At 40.9% G+C, this 16,537-nt stretch overlaps 1 protein-coding gene across 3 annotated transcripts in view; it reads left to right on the top strand.

Moving 5' to 3' along the window:
* Positions 1 to 16,537, top strand: part of LOC101156601 (gamma-aminobutyric acid receptor subunit pi) — a 118,905-nt gene that overhangs the window by 64,347 nt on the left and 38,021 nt on the right. For all 3 annotated transcript variants that reach the window (XM_020709247.2, XM_004076879.4, XM_020709248.2), the window contains exon 2: positions 3,313 to 3,402. In XM_020709247.2, coding sequence (XP_020564906.1) covers positions 3,350 to 3,402 — 53 coding nt within the window. In that variant the 5' untranslated portion in view covers positions 3,313 to 3,349. The remainder of the gene's footprint in view (positions 1 to 3,312; positions 3,403 to 16,537) is intronic.

Raw genomic sequence — 16,537 nt, forward strand, 5'->3', positions numbered from 1 at the left:
GATCACCGTTATTTTTAGAAAGTAATTCCTGCAATAAACGAGGGACTCTGTACTGGTGAAATGGTAACGCAGAAATATGATTAACTGCAGCAGAAGACATAGAAATATGCTTTTTCAGTATTACTGGATGAGAAACAGATGTGCAGGACACAGCTGTTCAGTTTTAGCGCAAACTGTGAGTCATGTGAGGAGCTGTAGCCCTCAAAATCTCAGCAGGAAAATGACGGGAGAGGATCCACTATTTACGGTAATTTACGGATTATAAGCCGATACTTTTGTCACACGCTTTCAACCCTGCGGCTTATTCAATGATGGGGCAAATTTATGCATTTTTTCTAACGGCCGCTAGGGGCGCTAGAGCAGAAAAGGTAAGAGTGAGAAGAGAAGAGTGACAGGGGGAATACTGACTATGTGTTGAGGAAGACGCAAGTTTAATGTAAATTCCTGCTTTGTGATTAGCGGGGAGAATGAGCGCCAAACTGTTGGAAACTGAGCTGCCAATCAACTGGCTGTCCTGGAGAGCTGTCCGAGTCCCCGAGGCCCCCAGCATGACTCCAAACAGTCTCAGAGAGGAGGAAGAAATGAGAGGAGCTGAATGTAGAATCTCATTTCTGCAATCAAGCGCATCTATTTTGACACACCCAAAGCAGCAAAACAGCATGGACGTCACTTCTGCTCTTAGACCCCCTCAGTCATGGTGCAACAAAAGGAAATACCCATGCTCAGCCCTACTTTGGCTGCATCCAACAATCCTTTGCTGCCATTAGACCCAACGTGCATGTGACCGCCACTACAATATGACGCAGCTTTCAAGTTAAAAGCAATCGTTAAAGCAGTGTGAAAAAATCCACCGTCACCAACGGGTTTGGAAAAGCCGGTCTTCTGCGTGACGGAGAGGACTGGCAAGCTCAGGAGTAAATTTGCCTCAGAATGACACTGACGGCGACAACGAAGGAGATGCTGAGAGAGAGTGTGGCCAAGAAAATCTGACGCTATTCCAATCCCACACTGAGGAGGAAGACTTCCATGGTTTTAGTGCACAGGAGGGCAAACGTTTTACCCTAAAAACTCTTAATTGCTCTGTTTTATAATATCATTTTCAATCCAAAGTTTTTCATCCAGATTCCATGTTATTTCTTTCTCACTCCACGCATCTGCTCCTGGACCGGCCCTTTTATCCAATTTTAGAACCCTATGTGGCCCGCCAGTCAAAATAGTTGCCCACCCCTGTTCTACACGACAATAATCCAGTCTGTCTTGACCACGTCCATCACAGTCTGGTTTAGATCAACGACCAAACATGACAGGAACAGACTGCAGAGAATGATCAGATCTGCTGAGAGGAGTACTGGTTCCACCCTTCCCCCCATTCAGGACCTGTACAAGTCCAGGGTCAGGAAGCGGGCTGGACACTACCTTTTTAGCCTTCTGCCGTCAGGGCGGCGTTTCAGAACAATTTTCGCCAAAACCACTCGCCACAAAGTAACATTCTTCCCCTGAGCTGTCGCTGTGATGAAGTCCTGACCAGTCACAGAGAACGGAACAGAACAGAACAGAAACCCCAGAATTGTCACACCGGAACTACTGTTATATTTTTATTTTATTTATCCTTATATGTATCTTCATTTTTTTTTAGGTATTAGTTACCTTTTTTGTCTTTACTCTTTCACACCTATTCTATGCATTGCTTAGTTTGCACGAAAGCACACCGAAGCCAAACTCCTTGTACATGCTCTGTACTTGGCCAATAAAGCTGATTCTGATTAAAGTAATGCAAATAAAATACACAAAAAATTCAGAATTATCTTAAACCAGCGTAAAATTACAAGTGAATGCATCTTTATCTTTTTTAGGTGTCGGCTGTAAATATCGGCTTAATGGCTTCATTTTCTGAAAGCCAATGTTTGGAGTAATGTCTTGCAAAAGTAATAGATTAAGAAAACGCTGCCCTTCAATGCAACAAAGTAGAGTAATAGATTGCAGATAGTTTTATTTTATTTACTTGGTTCCTGTGTTTTACAGACACCTACCTGGAACGTATTAGTCCAAAAGCAGTGAGGATTCCATGAAGAGCGAACTAGACAATTTTTTTTTTGTTTGTGGTTATTTTAGCATTTAATCACAAGTGTGTCTAATCCTGATCTTTTTTTTTAGCTGTTATTCTTATGTTTTTTGTAGGTTTTGTCACTTTAACCTACGGTAATTTTAGGCCCTAAATCCCATAGTTAAATCTGTTGCCTAAAAAAGGTTAGGGCCCTCTGGTCTAAAGAAACATTCAAACAGATAAAATGGATTAGGGGAGCTAGCTTTAGCACATCTCCTTAGCCTTGCTTGGTGTCCTAATCTGCTAGATGTCAGTGGTTTGTTCAACTCTGCTTTTTCTGTCTGCTTTTGCCATCATTACTTAAAAATGAAGGAGGATACTAGATGAAGAAGGGCCTTCAGAAAAAGGAACCTTTCTTCACATGCCTGTTCCACTGTAGCGTTTCCGGTGGAAGACAGTAATGTGTGGTCATTATGTTGCCATTTTACTTGCAGGAATGTGTTTTTTAAAGATGTAAAAAGGATTGTCCCACTTTTCACAACTGTGAGTCTGTGACGGATGGCACAGGGATGCTACTGTTACCAGGGAGACGGATATCTCATTGGAAAAACAAACTGTTGATAATAAACGACAGGAGAGAAACCTTTGATGTAATATTTGTCTTTCCAGCAGATCTGGTAGAATTGTTACAGCTTAAATTAATAACTTATTCAAATCAGCGCTTGTATCCCCCATTTTCTCCACCTCTCTTCCTTTTATTCTCCCCCCTCCCCCCCAGCATTCTTCCCCTCTCCCTCCCCACACACACTAAATGTAACAAATAAAAATAATTAAATAGGAAAAGGGGTTTATACAAACTTACACTCTGGTTTTTCGAAGATATTTAACCTCTTTTTGTGATAGTTAAACCTGTCCAACACAAAAGGCCTTCAGCTCTAATCTGTTTGCTCAGCTGTTGGACAGAACAAGTAAAAACAATAAAATAAAATAAAAAAAGAGCAGGGGTGGGATTACACGAATTCGCTTCCTTCCACTACCTTTCAAGCAATATTTAATTTCATGTTTAGTTGAAGTAGTATGTTGTCATTGTATGAATGTATAACTGATGATTGTATTGTTTTGTGCATTATTATTGCTTTGATTGCTTGAAATAAACCATTTCAAATCAAAATTATAAAAAAAAATACAGATCTATCTAATCACTCCTGTATCTGTTTTCTTGATATGCTTTTGTTTAAGATATCATTCTCATTGTTTTCTTGTTTCAGGTAAACTCCACCAACCGTCCTCTTCCCTGTGGCAGCCATGGCTCCTTCTGTGTCTGGAGGGACCGTGTTCACCATCATCCTCATAAGCAGGTAAGACATAGCATGGAGAAAGAGGAAACGAAAACCACAGAGATGTACAACTGCAGTGTTGCTACAATAGTCAGTAAGTAATCAAGTCATGTCAGATTCTGATTTGCAACAGTTCTAAATATGAGTATGCAGTGGGCTCCAGAGGAGATAGAAGAGTTGCTCAGATGTACCATTTTCCTCTGAACCATCAATATTCAAAAACTGCTCCTCATGCATCACACAAGAAGCAATGAAATTCCACTGCCACATTTATGATGCTGCTGAGCAGAACTGATGAGGCAGGATCCATCTCCACATGCATCTCTCATTGCATACAATTGGGGTCATAATCCCGGCCAACGTCATAGAGAGAGCGATTGGATGTTGGGGGACTTGGATGAGGAGGAACATCTTTCTTCTTGCAGTTTCTTTCAAAGCACAGAGTGCACTATATACATTTTAGATAAGGCAAACCCTCTGGGTTTCACCGAGTTCTGCTGAAAGATATTCTCTGTGTAGTGCAGCTCTTCAGTGCACAATAAGCTTTGGGACTATTATTCTGCAGCTGCTTTCCTGCTCCACCAGTGTCCTGTTCAACATTATGTGCCACACCTGAACTTTTCAGACTTTTCCATTTCTTTGATGTGGCAGCTTAAAGAAGAGAGTCGATTCTAAAACCTGTAGAAAAGCTTAATTGGTGCAGATGGGTATTTAAAAACCTAGTTGGGACTCTGTCAGGAGAAAGTCAGTCATGGCTCCAGTCCACAGGAAGTGCTAGAGAAAACAACAATAGGTAAGAAGTAGGTTTTCTCATGAAATAAACAATCATCCTCCTTGTCAGTGGTTGCTAATGCTTTGTATGTTTTTCCTCCCAAAAGTTTCTGTCTTGTTGTAAGTCAGTTAATTTTAATATTTTAGCTTTTCCATGCTGGTTTGTCAAAACCCCTTTTGTTGGCTGAGGTGACACATTTTGGTTGTACAGTGATGCAGCTTCATCTTCAGCTTCTTTCATTTTTAAAATGCCAGCAATATTTTCGAATCAGAACTATTATGCTCTTCTGTTCACATGGTTTGGGTTTCTGGTGGCTAACAGTCAGTGAGTCAAGGTCCGGAATAATTGTTGGGAAATTAGCAAACTTTCATCAGAACAGTAAATAGAATGTTATATTAGCTGCTTTGTTATGTTCTTAAACATAAATCTTGCATATTTGTTTACATTTCTAAAAACCAGAAGTGGACATATTTTGTGTTTACAGTGGTCCCCCTCTATATTGCAGTTCACCTTTCACGGTTTCTCTGTTATGCAGATTTTTTTTATAAACAGCGCACTGTGTCGTGATGTCATCAGTCTCCTCTGTGCTGTGTCAGCTGTACAGAATGCCATCAGTTTGCCAAATCTTTCAGGTAGGGACGTTTATTGAAGGACCCAAAATTCAGAGACGGGAGGCACACAGTTCCAACTCAAGGGGTTTATTTCGTAACACAACTATCTTGGGGGTATTCCAGAAAGCAGGTTATGTGAGTTACCACTAAGGAAGTGGATAACATCAGCTTTCTGTTCCAAAAATGGAGGTATGTTTCAGGGTATGTCAAGTTGCCATGGCAACTCGTACTCTGAACATGACCTGGCTCCAGAGCAGGTTTAGTTGAAGGTTAGTTTGTTTTCAGAGAGGTGAAGCAGCATGCCGTGTCCATTTGAATATGATTTAGTGGATGAAGAAGCTCAGATAATACTTTTTCCACTGCTGTTAGATCGGCACCGCAAGGGATTGTGGGATACCATTCCCTTTGCCTGTCTGGACGGATTTGGGTTTAGGTGTGGGTTTTTGACCAAATGTGTTCAGTTGTTTAGCTGTTTTACTGTGTTTTGATGAGTTATTTGTCCTGTTATATTTAATTCTTTCTGCGCCATAAGTGAGAAGACGGGAGAGGATGATGAGTTTATTAAGCACCACTACAGCATAATGGTGTTATGTTAAAGTTGGAGAAATGGCAAATGGCATTATGTTTCATGTTGCGAATCCATTTTGTTTAAATCATTTTATTGTTATAAAAATGAGTATATCTGCAGGCTCAAACTTAGACATATGAGAGTTCAAGAAGTACAATAAATTAAGATGGAAAAACATTTAATTGAATTAGAATAATATTACATTTAGTAAGATAAATATGTAAATTTGAGTTGTAAAAATAATTATTGAATTGGATAGACGTAAGAAATTAGGTTGAATAAATTTAACTCAATTAACTTGCTATCAATTGAAGTAATTCATGTAACCCTTGTGCTATCCTAGGCACTTTAACATTGGGAGTTGGGTCATCTAGACCCACTAGACAGTGCTCTGAACCTTTTTTCTTCAATGATTTGTGATCTTCACTGGTGTCCATGGATTACATGAAATCTTTCCACATTTATCCACCTTTGTCATGGTAGGGAGAACACGTCAATGGTCATCTTGACCCCATAGGATACCACAAAGGTTAAGTTGGATAAGTGATATATATATATATATATGCGTCACAATGAAAATGGAAATACGATCAGAAACTCGTGCGTTTACTTTTTCTGTTCTTTTTCTCCAAGCAGAAACTTTTTCTTTTGCTGATGATGCAGCCGTATTACTTTTTTGATGGACGTATAATCTTCATACGCCGTCATTAAAATCTCAGACTCCGTCTCACTGAAGCGCTTTATTTCTCCACGTGTTTCCATGGTGACTCTGGAAATCTGCGATCCATTGAGAATGTCTTTATGTAGTTGCTGTGCATGTGCATTAACCCAGGGTTACCAAGTCGAGCGTAATTACGCCAACTCATATCCGGTCTTTTGGAACCGACATACCCAGAGTAAGCAAGTTCAGGCGGATTTCAGCCAGAGTTCAAGCTTAAAGTCAGGGTAGTTTGCTTTCTGGACAGTATGGACCAGCACAACAGGAAAGCAGAGACAAGACTTAAATGCAAACAGGACTGCCAAGACCCAGGTGAAAACGAACAGCAGAGATTGGGACGAGGGAAGTAATACTGATAACTAACACATACAGGAAACCTTCAAAATAAAGCAGAAAACAGAACTCCCTATCATGACAGAAACAAATGGAAACAAAAACTAAGGCAAAGAAACCCAAACCAAGACAAAATCTACATAAATTTTAGATCACGATCAGATCTTTGTTTTTACGCCAAAGTTTTTTTTTTTAATTATGACTTTTGTGTTGTAAATTTACAAGAAAAAAAGTCATAACTGTTAAACTACGAGATCTTAAATAAATTTATGAGAAAAAAAGTAGTAAATTTCCAATTTTTTTCTCGTAAATTTAAGAGAAAAAAAGTCATAGATTAGGGGCGACAGTGGCTCAGGTGGTTGAGCAGGTCGTCCAATGATCGAAGGGTCGGCAGTTCGATCCCCGCTCCCACCAGCCAAATGTTGTTGTGTCTTTGGGAAAGACACTTCACCCTCCTTGCCTCCAGTGTGGCTCCACTGGCGTGTGCATGTGTATGAATGATGAATGAGATGGATGGATGAGTGCATAAATGGATGGATGAGTGGGTGTATGGATGGATGGATGGGAGAGTGTATAGAAGATAAAAATACAAGCAAAAACAAGTAACAGCTTGTTAAAAACTATATTACATTTATCAGAACGTGGATTTCTGTAAAACAAGTGGATGGATGGGTGACTGGATGGATGGATGAGTGGATAGATGGCCTTTCATCGGAGATTCTTAGTTTTTCAGGGTTGACATTGCCATTTATATTTTAATGTAAAATTTGGAAGCAGAAAAATTATATACGAGTTCTGTGCTGTAAGTGCAGCATGAGCACAGAGCTCCAAAGGCCATCTTCCATTGCAGAGCAACAAAACTGGCACTACAGATAACTTTCTTATTACTGTGATTTTGCTTTGTAGTGACATTTTAATTAATACTAACCAGATACTATAATTTGACCATCCCCTGAGGTTCTCTGTCAACCGTGGAATAGAAAGAGATTTAATGAAGAAGTGCGAGTGTGCCTTAAGAACAATGTGGATAGCTTATCCCAGTTGAAGGAACTCTAAAGTCAAGATCACAGGCTTTTACTTCATACATCCCTAATCAGTGCAACCACTCTGCCAAAGCACTGAGTCTAATAAAAGCTTATTGTCTAAGTTTTCTAACACATTGTAGCTTTTGGACTGTTCATACTGGTGATACTGCGATCACATCCAAAACTTACAGTTACTTCTAAATCCTTGAGAATTAACTGACACATATGAAGGAGTCTTTCAGAGTTTCTATTAAGAAAACAGCAGTTGTTTGAGCGAAACCAGTTTGAGGTGAGAACGTTTCTGTCTGCATCAAGGGGTCCTTGCCAATGTTGACTCAAAAATCCAGCTTCGTGGAAGTAGCTCCTCTTTGCTGGCTGCTGTTTTCACATCTGCACAGACCAGCGGACTGACTTTACTCCGGGGAACGGAGATGCAAGAGAGCTGAGAGCTGAGAAAATAAAATCTCCATTTTCCCAAAAATAAGTTATCTAAAACAACAAATTCAAATTAAACCATAAAATCGATTAACAATCCAGCCTAAATTTTTATATAATTTTCTATATCTAGACCCTGTTTGAATAACCACAAAAAGAGAATAACTGGGAGTTATCGATAACCATCAAATTCCTCATCAGCTACCGATCACATCTTCACCGTGCTAAGTTTCATGGTCATAGTCACGGCAGGGATTTGTTTTAAAATAATTCTATCATTTTTACCATTGGAATTCATTTATTTTATAATGAGATAAAGCTGTAAAAAAGGAATAACTGCTTGTCTTCAGTCTCTGCTTGTGTCTGTTTTTTAGCAAATCTGAAATCCACAAATGAGCAAATATTAGATTAAAACAATTAATATGGATGATCTGTTAACGCATGATTTCCATCTGAATATGTGACCAGAAGATGTGGCCAGCTTTTAAGATTTAAGTTGGCTGTAATTTAAAAGTTGAGTCACTCTTGTTTGATATTTGCAAAGGCAATACAATTTAACACATATAGAGGAGTACAATTCTAAAGAGAGCCCAGGAGAAGGACCTTAGTAATGTACAACTGAACATTAGGAGTTTATTTAATTATTAGATTATTTAAATATGCAATTGTAAAGACCTCTTCTGAAAACCCCCAGTTTAGATCCTGGCAACGTGGCCAACTATAGACCAATATCAAACCTCCCCTTTATTTCAAAAATCCTAGTGTTACCTTCAGCGTCAGGCTTCAGACCGTAGGGGGGGACAAGGGGGGGACAAGCTAAGCTGCTAACACTAGAAAGAGTTGTAGTTAAGCAGATTTACTGCCACCTACAGGACATCAGCCACTTTGAAGACTTTCAGTCGGGGTTTAGACCCCACCACAGCACGGAAACTGCACTAGAACTGCACTCCTTGTCTCTGGTTCGCCTCTACTACACTCAAAAAAAGGAAATTACCAGCCAATTAAGTTAACGAAAAAGTAACTTGTCATTTCAACCAGAAAATTTGATGTTTGTAAATCTTACGTGAATGAATCATGTCGATTGTACATAAAAATAATCCATTTAAAAGTTACTAATTTCAATCATGTTGATCCAACATGATACCATTAAATTGGATGCATTAGTAATCGCAAGGAATTGTGGGATTCCATTTTCTTTGTCTATCTGGGCAGATTGGGGTTTAAGTGTGAGTTTTTGTCCATGGGTTTTATTGTCTAGCTGTTTTACTCTGTTTTAACTAGTGATTTAAACTGTTATGTTTATTTTTTTTTGCACCATGAGTTAAAGTTTGGTAGAGGATGATGACCAACCCCCTTGTGTGGCAAACTGTTAATGTTCCAATACTTAACACAGAGTTCGCGGTAGTTGAGCTCCTGTCTTGTGATGTGGGACTTTGCTGGGTAATTCATGTCTTTGATGTGAAAATTAAAAGACCCATTGGTTGTAACTTTGGAACGACATATCAATTACAGATGAATAAATAAAATTATAGAAATAAATAGAAATTCAAGTTAAATAAACTTAATTTACTTAGGTGTGACCAATTGAAGTGATTCAATTAAATTGGATCAACTTTTTTCTTTTTAGAGTGAGCAACAATATCAATTTAAAGTTGGGTGCAACTGCTCTATTTAAATTGAATCAACTTAAATTTATTAGTTTGAACCTAAATACATTAAGTTGACCCAACCTAAATACATTAAGTTGAGCCAACCTAAATAAATTAAGTAGGACCAACATGATTCATTTTTGTTCAAGTAACGCAATCTAATCATGTGGAAATCCTTTCCATAATTTTTTTATGTTCATTCAAAGTGAACGTTTTTTGAGTGTACTTCCTGACTGTCCCCCCAACTCCATCGGGATGAAGCTCGTCTGCTGGACTTTAAATATGTAATTTTAGAGTTTGATAAGTTAATTCTTCTCTAAGAGTTCTGGTAAATCGCCTGTCCGTCCTGGGGGAGGATCCCTCCTTCTTGTGGACACCCCTGAGGTTTCTTCTTTTTTTCCTGAATCCGTCTTTTTTAGGAGATTTTCCATACCGCGAAGGGGGGGTTAAGGGCAGGGATGTCCAGTTTAGCTTAGTCAGTTTGTTAGTTCATTTCAGTATTTTCCTATTGAATTCTATGTATTCATGATCCTTTTGAGTTCATGTTTCACTTTTTCAATTACCGATACGAAGCCCTTTGAGACGACTGTTGTTGTGAATTTGGGCTGTACAAATAAAATGAATGAATGAATTGAATTGAATTATTGTACTGAAAAATAAGTTAGATTTGCAGTGAAAAACACAGTAGAAAAAATAAAGTAAAAAAACAATTTATTTTGCCTTTGGTTTTAATGTAGGCAAAGCAATGGGTTAAAAGGTGACTTTGTTAAATCCCACTTCCTCTTATGCCTACTTAACTGCCGGTTGTCTAAAACTATAGAAATGTAAATGATGTGCATTGTAACGTCTGAACAAAGCAGGCCAACTGTTATAGTATTTTATTTACTTTACAAAATAACGTGTTTTCTTGTACAATAAAATATTTTTTGTTGTGTCGGGGGTTGGTGAAGGACCCAAATGCAGAGATGGGAAGCAGGAAATTCCAAAAACAAAGGGTTTAATGAGATACAAATACAGATATACAAAGGTGCTGGCTTACAGGCAATCTGGGATAAAAATTAGAGACCACACGCACATACTTGTGATGTTCAGAGTAATCTGATCTCTTTAAGCCATTGTTAATGATCCTCTCAGTTCATTTAAAAAGAGAACTGATGTGCTCATTTGGTGACTTCAAGCTGACTGACCTTCAACAGGAACTAAAATGACTTTTCCTTTAAAAAATGTTTCTTTCTGCAAATGTTCATTCACTTCATAAGTAAAAAAACAACAACAACAACAAATCAAGAATGATCACTATACCAAAGTGGTTTATTATGACTTGTAACCTGGGATGTGATTGAGGACTAATGATTTTTAGGAACACCTTAATAAAAAATAGTCTCTCCCTTTTTTGACTTGATTTCCTTTCACAATGAGCAGCTCAAATCACCTGCAAACATCATGCTGGTGCAACAGCTGCTCCTTTTATAGGAAGGGGGAAAAAACTGCTAATTTGATACTGATAATCACCAACACGTCCTGACAGCATCAAGCACAGCACATTAGTTATCTTTGCTGCTACTCTTTTCCTCTTGTCTCTTTCTATTTAGGCTCCATTCTCTGTAGTCGTGATTCTTTTCTGCTGAACCGCAGCAGTTTTCCGTGGCAGGTGAGACCCTCATTTTCAGGCCTTTTTGGTCTGCACCAGAATTTAGACGAGCTTCCAGACTTGCCTAATGAACCAGACTGGAACAGATGCACACTCAGTGTGAAAGGATCTCAAGTGTCATCTGAACATGAATGTCCTGTTGGTGTCAGAGACCTGCGGACACACTCGCACACGTTTATTCATTTAAAAGACACTCATGTGCAAAGCACTGTGAACCTTATTTTGTGGGTAAATAAATGCAACTGTGCAGAAAAGTCACTGAAAGATGGCTGCCCTGGTGATGAAAAAGCTTTTTGAATGTGTTTGTGTTTTCTGGCTCTCTGCTTTTTCTGCTTTTATCTCTGTTAGGGTCATTTGCTGCAAGTTATAATGTTTATTCCGCCGGTCAGGAGATTTTCTACTCTGTGGATTCTGAAGTCAGACCGTAAAAACCCATTTTACTTTTTCCATTTTACCTATCGTCTGCATCACATTCATGCATCTTCATTGCTGCTTTTTACTGCTGTGTGCAGTCATTTCAGTTGCACAGGTCTTTGAAAAGGAAACAAAGCACATGAGTACACTAGCATTTTTGCTTTGAATATATTTTCAGAATCTTCTAGATTTTATGCATCTGCCCCCCTGCACTGAGGGAAAGTCACACATTTCTTATGTCATTTTCTGACACTTCAGAAAAAGTGCAGGAGGCTTTAGAAGACAGCAAATGTTCAGCATTTGATAGAAGGGGGTTCTTCTATTCTCCCCTGTGGAGGGGCTTAGGGAGTTGCCTTGGATAGCATAAAAGACAGAAACTGTTGTTTTTATCCACACAAGCCTGCAAGGTGAGCCTAGAACCTGCTGGATAGCCTGATTTCTTGCCTTTCCCTCTAGATGCTAAGAGGTTTGAGGAAACCTTCTCAGTCCCTGATGAGAGAATCATTTTTATGAACCAGAACAGGAGCCACTAGTCCAAAATATCATCTCACATGTTGCAAAAAAAGAAAAATCTCTGCTGAACAGTCAACTCATCCAAGTTTTTTCACAACACCTGGAGTATTGAACTTATGTTTGCAGCATTGCTGCAGTTTGTAACAAGGGTGAGTGTGTCCTCTCACTGACGACCTACAGTGACAGAAACACAAGGGTACCTGTAAATGCAGTCCATCGTGGAGAGAAGACAGGCCTGTTTCTATGGTATTTCCCATTACATTCTATTAATGATACAATTACCAAATATTTCTGCGTGTTAAAACGCCCGAATGCTGGACTTTAAAGCCTTACTGAGTGTGGGCTTGGTTCATGATGTGCTGAATAACTAATATTCATACATGCATGATGAAGACATAATTCACACAGTTTGAAGCGATCCCCTGAGGACGTGTGTACCATTTAGCACATCATATAAGGATGATTAAATGCATCAGGCTATTATACTGATGAGATGAGCAACACAGAAAATTCTCTGATGCTAGAGGAGCCTTGTTGCAGCAAAGAATCTGCTTCTTCTCCACTAAACTTCATGAAATTCAACCAGGAAGTTTCCTCAACATACAGAATGTGCACACAACGAAGGACTGTGTTTTGGCACTGTAAGGCTATGTGAAAAAAAGGATTCATCTTTATTTGACTAAAGTCTAGCTTCTTAACTTTGTTGCTGTTGGATGGGAGTATGAAGGCCCAACACTAAGCATTAAATTGTTGCTTCAGGATTTGTGTAACACATGGAGGGGAAGTGTACAGGGCCTGGGGAGGGAGGAACAACTTGAATCAATGAAATAAGGGGTAAGAGTGTGAAGTGTGTTGGAGTGGAGCACACTGCTAAATGGGGGGGGGGGGGGTCCACTGAGAGTGTTGCTCAGCTATCTGCAGGGGTTATGCTCAGCTGAATTAATCGGTTGTGAAATGTGCGGGGGCTGCTTGGACCCATCTCTTGTGTGTTTTTGAGACGGGAAGGAATAAAGAGATGAGTTGTCAGATCTGTGGAGAGAGACTTTGTCATTAGACTGAAGCGAAAAAGCCCGCTCGGTTAGCCCCGCTACATTTTCTGTGGAACCAAAAGATTACACAAAAGTGTTTGAAGCATATTCTCTATACTGAGCAAGCAAAAGATGCTGGGAAGAGGTAAACCCACGCAAAATGGAAGATTAGGAGGAAATCCCCAGCAGAACCTCTCTCTGTAATGGGGTGGGAATCTTGAGGCACCTCACGCTTTGATTCGATTACAATTCAGGAGGCAGTGATTCGATTATAAACAATGATCAATGCAGCTTCCAGTCATTATCTGAGTTTGGAGGACATGAGACTTTAGATGCCGGTTATTAAATGAGCAGTTATTTTGAAGTATGATTGTGTGGAATAGACGTCCCAGCGTTACACGTTAATGCTATCCACCTGCTGCCATGACTTCAGCTTTTGTCTCTATACAGTGCTGGGTTGACCGTGTTGGTAAAGAAGCGATGGATAGGAATGTTGCATCTCGGCTCTAACATGTGGAGCAACGTTTGGAAGCCCTCGTTCTCCACCACAGAACACGGTCTTAACTCCTTTGCTATAAAATATCGGATTGACTTTGTTATTCGCTTAGCCTTTTCTATCTAGCCACAGGGGTTGCAAGCCAGTTGCCTCTGTGCCGGTCCCAAGCCCGGATAAATAGAGAGGGTTGCGTCAGGAAGGGCATCCGGCGTAAAAATTGCCAAAATAACCATGCGAATCATCCACAACACTTTAGACATACCGGATCGGTCGAGGCCCGGGTTAACAACGACCGCCACCGATGCTGTTAACCTACAGGGTGTCGGTGGAAATTTGACTACTGTTGGTGGAAGAAAGAGGGGAGGCAGAAGGGCCCGTGGCCAGAGAGAGAAGGGAAAAGGCAGGAACATAGGTTTGAGAATAGGGACTCTTAACGTTGGCACAATGACAGGGAAAGGCAGAGAGCTGGCAGACATGATGGAGAGAAGGAAGGTAGATGTACTGTGTGTGCAGGAGACAAGGTGGAAGGGCAGCAAGGCACGTAGTATTGGAGGAGGATACAAACTGTTCTATCATGGTGTTGATAGGAAGAGAAACGGGGTAGGTGTGATTCTGAAGGGGGAGTTTGTAAACAGTGTTCTAGAGGTGAAAAGAGTCTCAGACAGGATGATGAGCTTAAAGTTAGAAATCGAAGGGGTGATGGTGAATGTAGTCAGTGGGTATGCGCCACAGGTTGGCTGTGAGTTAGAAGTGAAGGAGAGATTCTGGAGTGAGTTGGATGAGGTCATAGAGAGTTTTCCCAGAGGAGAGAGAGTTGTTATTGGAGCAGACTTTAATGGGCATGTTGGTGAGGGCAACAGAGGTGATGAGGAGGTGATGGGCAGGTTTGGTGTGAAGGAAAGGAATCTGGAGGGACAGATGGTGGTGGACTTTGCGAAGAGGATGGAAATGGCTGTAGTCAACACTTACTTCCAGAAGAGAGAGGAACATAGAGTGACATACAGAAGTGGAGGTAGGAGTACTCAGGTGGACTACATCCTATGTAGACGAGGTCATTTGAGAGAGGTTAATGACTGCAAAGTGGTGGTAGGAGAGAGTGTAGCCAGACAGCACCGCATGGTGGTGTGTAAGATGACTCTGGAGGTCAGGAAGAAGAAGAGAGGGAAAACAGAAAAGAAGACCAAGTGGTGGAAGCTACAGAATGAAGAAACTTGTGAGGAATTTAGGCAGAAGTTGAGACAGGTCCTGGGTGGTCAGGATGAGCTTCCAGATGACTGGGAAACTACAGCAGAAATTATCAGGGAAACAGGTAGGAAGGTGCTAGGTGTGTCATCTGGAAAGAGGAAAGACGGTAAAGAGACTTGGTGGTGGAATGAGGAAGTACAGGAATGCGTCCAGAGGAAGAGGTTGGCTAAAAAGAAGTGGGATGTAGAAAGGACTGAGGAAGGTAGACAGGGGTACAAGGAAGCGCAGCGTAGAGTGAAGAGAGAGGTGGCAAAGGCCAAACAGAAAGCTTACGATGAGCTATATGACAGGTTAGACACAAAGGAAGGAGAGAAGGACTTGTACAGGCTAGCCAGACAGAGAGACAGAGATGGGAAGGACGTGCAACAGATAAGGGTGATTAAGGACAGAGATGGAAAGGTGCTAACAACCCAGGAGAGTGTACAGAAAAGATGGAAGGAGTATTTTGAGGAGCTGATGAACGAGGAAAATGACAGGGAAAGAAGGGAGGAAGATGTGGTTGTTGTGGAGCAGGAAGTAGCAGAGATTGGAAAGGATGAGGTTAGGAAGGCTCTGAAAAGGATGAAGAGCGGAAAGGCCGTTGGTCCTGATGACGTACCTGTGGAGGTATGGAAGTGCTTAGGAGAGACAGCAGTGGAATTTCTAACAAGGTTGTTCAATAGGATTTTAGAGAGTGAGAAGATGCCTGAGGAATGGAGGAGAAGCGTTCTGGTCCCGATCTTTAAGAACAAGGGTGACACGCAGAACTGCAGCAACTATAGAGGAATAAAGTTGATGAGCCACACAATGAAGCTGTGGGAAAGAGTAGTGGAAGCCAGGCTTAGGAAGAAGGTGGAGATTTGTGAGCAGCAGTATGGTTTCATGCCCCGTAAGAGCACCACTGATGCCATTTTTGCTTTGAGAATGTTGTTGGAAAAGTACAGAGAAGGTCAGAAGGAGCTGCATTGTGTGTTCGTAGATTTAGAGAAGGCGTATGACAGGGTGCCGAGGGAGGAGCTGTGGTACTGTATGAGGTCGTCTGGAGTGGCAGAGAAGTATGTCAGAGTAGTTCAGGACATGTATGAGAGAAGTATGACGGTGGTGAGATGTGCTGTAGGTCAGACAGAGGAGTTCAAGGTGGAGGTGGGACTACACCAAGGATCAGCTTTGAGTCCTTTTTTGTTTGCTATGCTGATGGACAGGCTGACAGACGAGGTAAGACAGGAATCTCCCTGGACAATGATGTTTGCGGATGACATTGTAATTTGCAGTGAGAGTAGAGAGCAGGTGGAGGAACAGCTAGAGAGGTGGAGGTTTGCTCTGGAAAGAAGAGGCATGAAGGTCAGTCGTAGTAAGACAGAATACATGTGTCTGAACGAGAGGGATCAAGGTAGAAGCGTTAGGTTACAGGGGGCTGAGGTGGAGAAGGTGCAGGAGTTTAAGTACTTGGGGTCAACAGTTCAGTGTGATGGGGAGTGTGGAAAAGAGGTGAAGAGGCGAGTGCAGGCAGGTTGGAGCGGGTGGAGGAAAGTGTCAGGAGTGTTGTGTGACAGAAGAGTGCCAGCAAGACTCAAAGGAAAGGTGTACAAGACAGTGGTGAGACCAGCTCTGCTCTATGGGTTAGAGACGGTAGCAGTGAGACAGAGACAAGAAGATGATTTGGAGGTAGCGGAGATGAAGATGTTGAGGTTCTCCTTAGGAGTGACCAGGTTAGACAGG

Source organism: Oryzias latipes, chromosome 15 (genome assembly GCF_002234675.1).
Source record: "Oryzias latipes chromosome 15, ASM223467v1".
NCBI lineage: Eukaryota > Metazoa > Chordata > Actinopteri > Beloniformes > Adrianichthyidae > Oryzias > Oryzias latipes.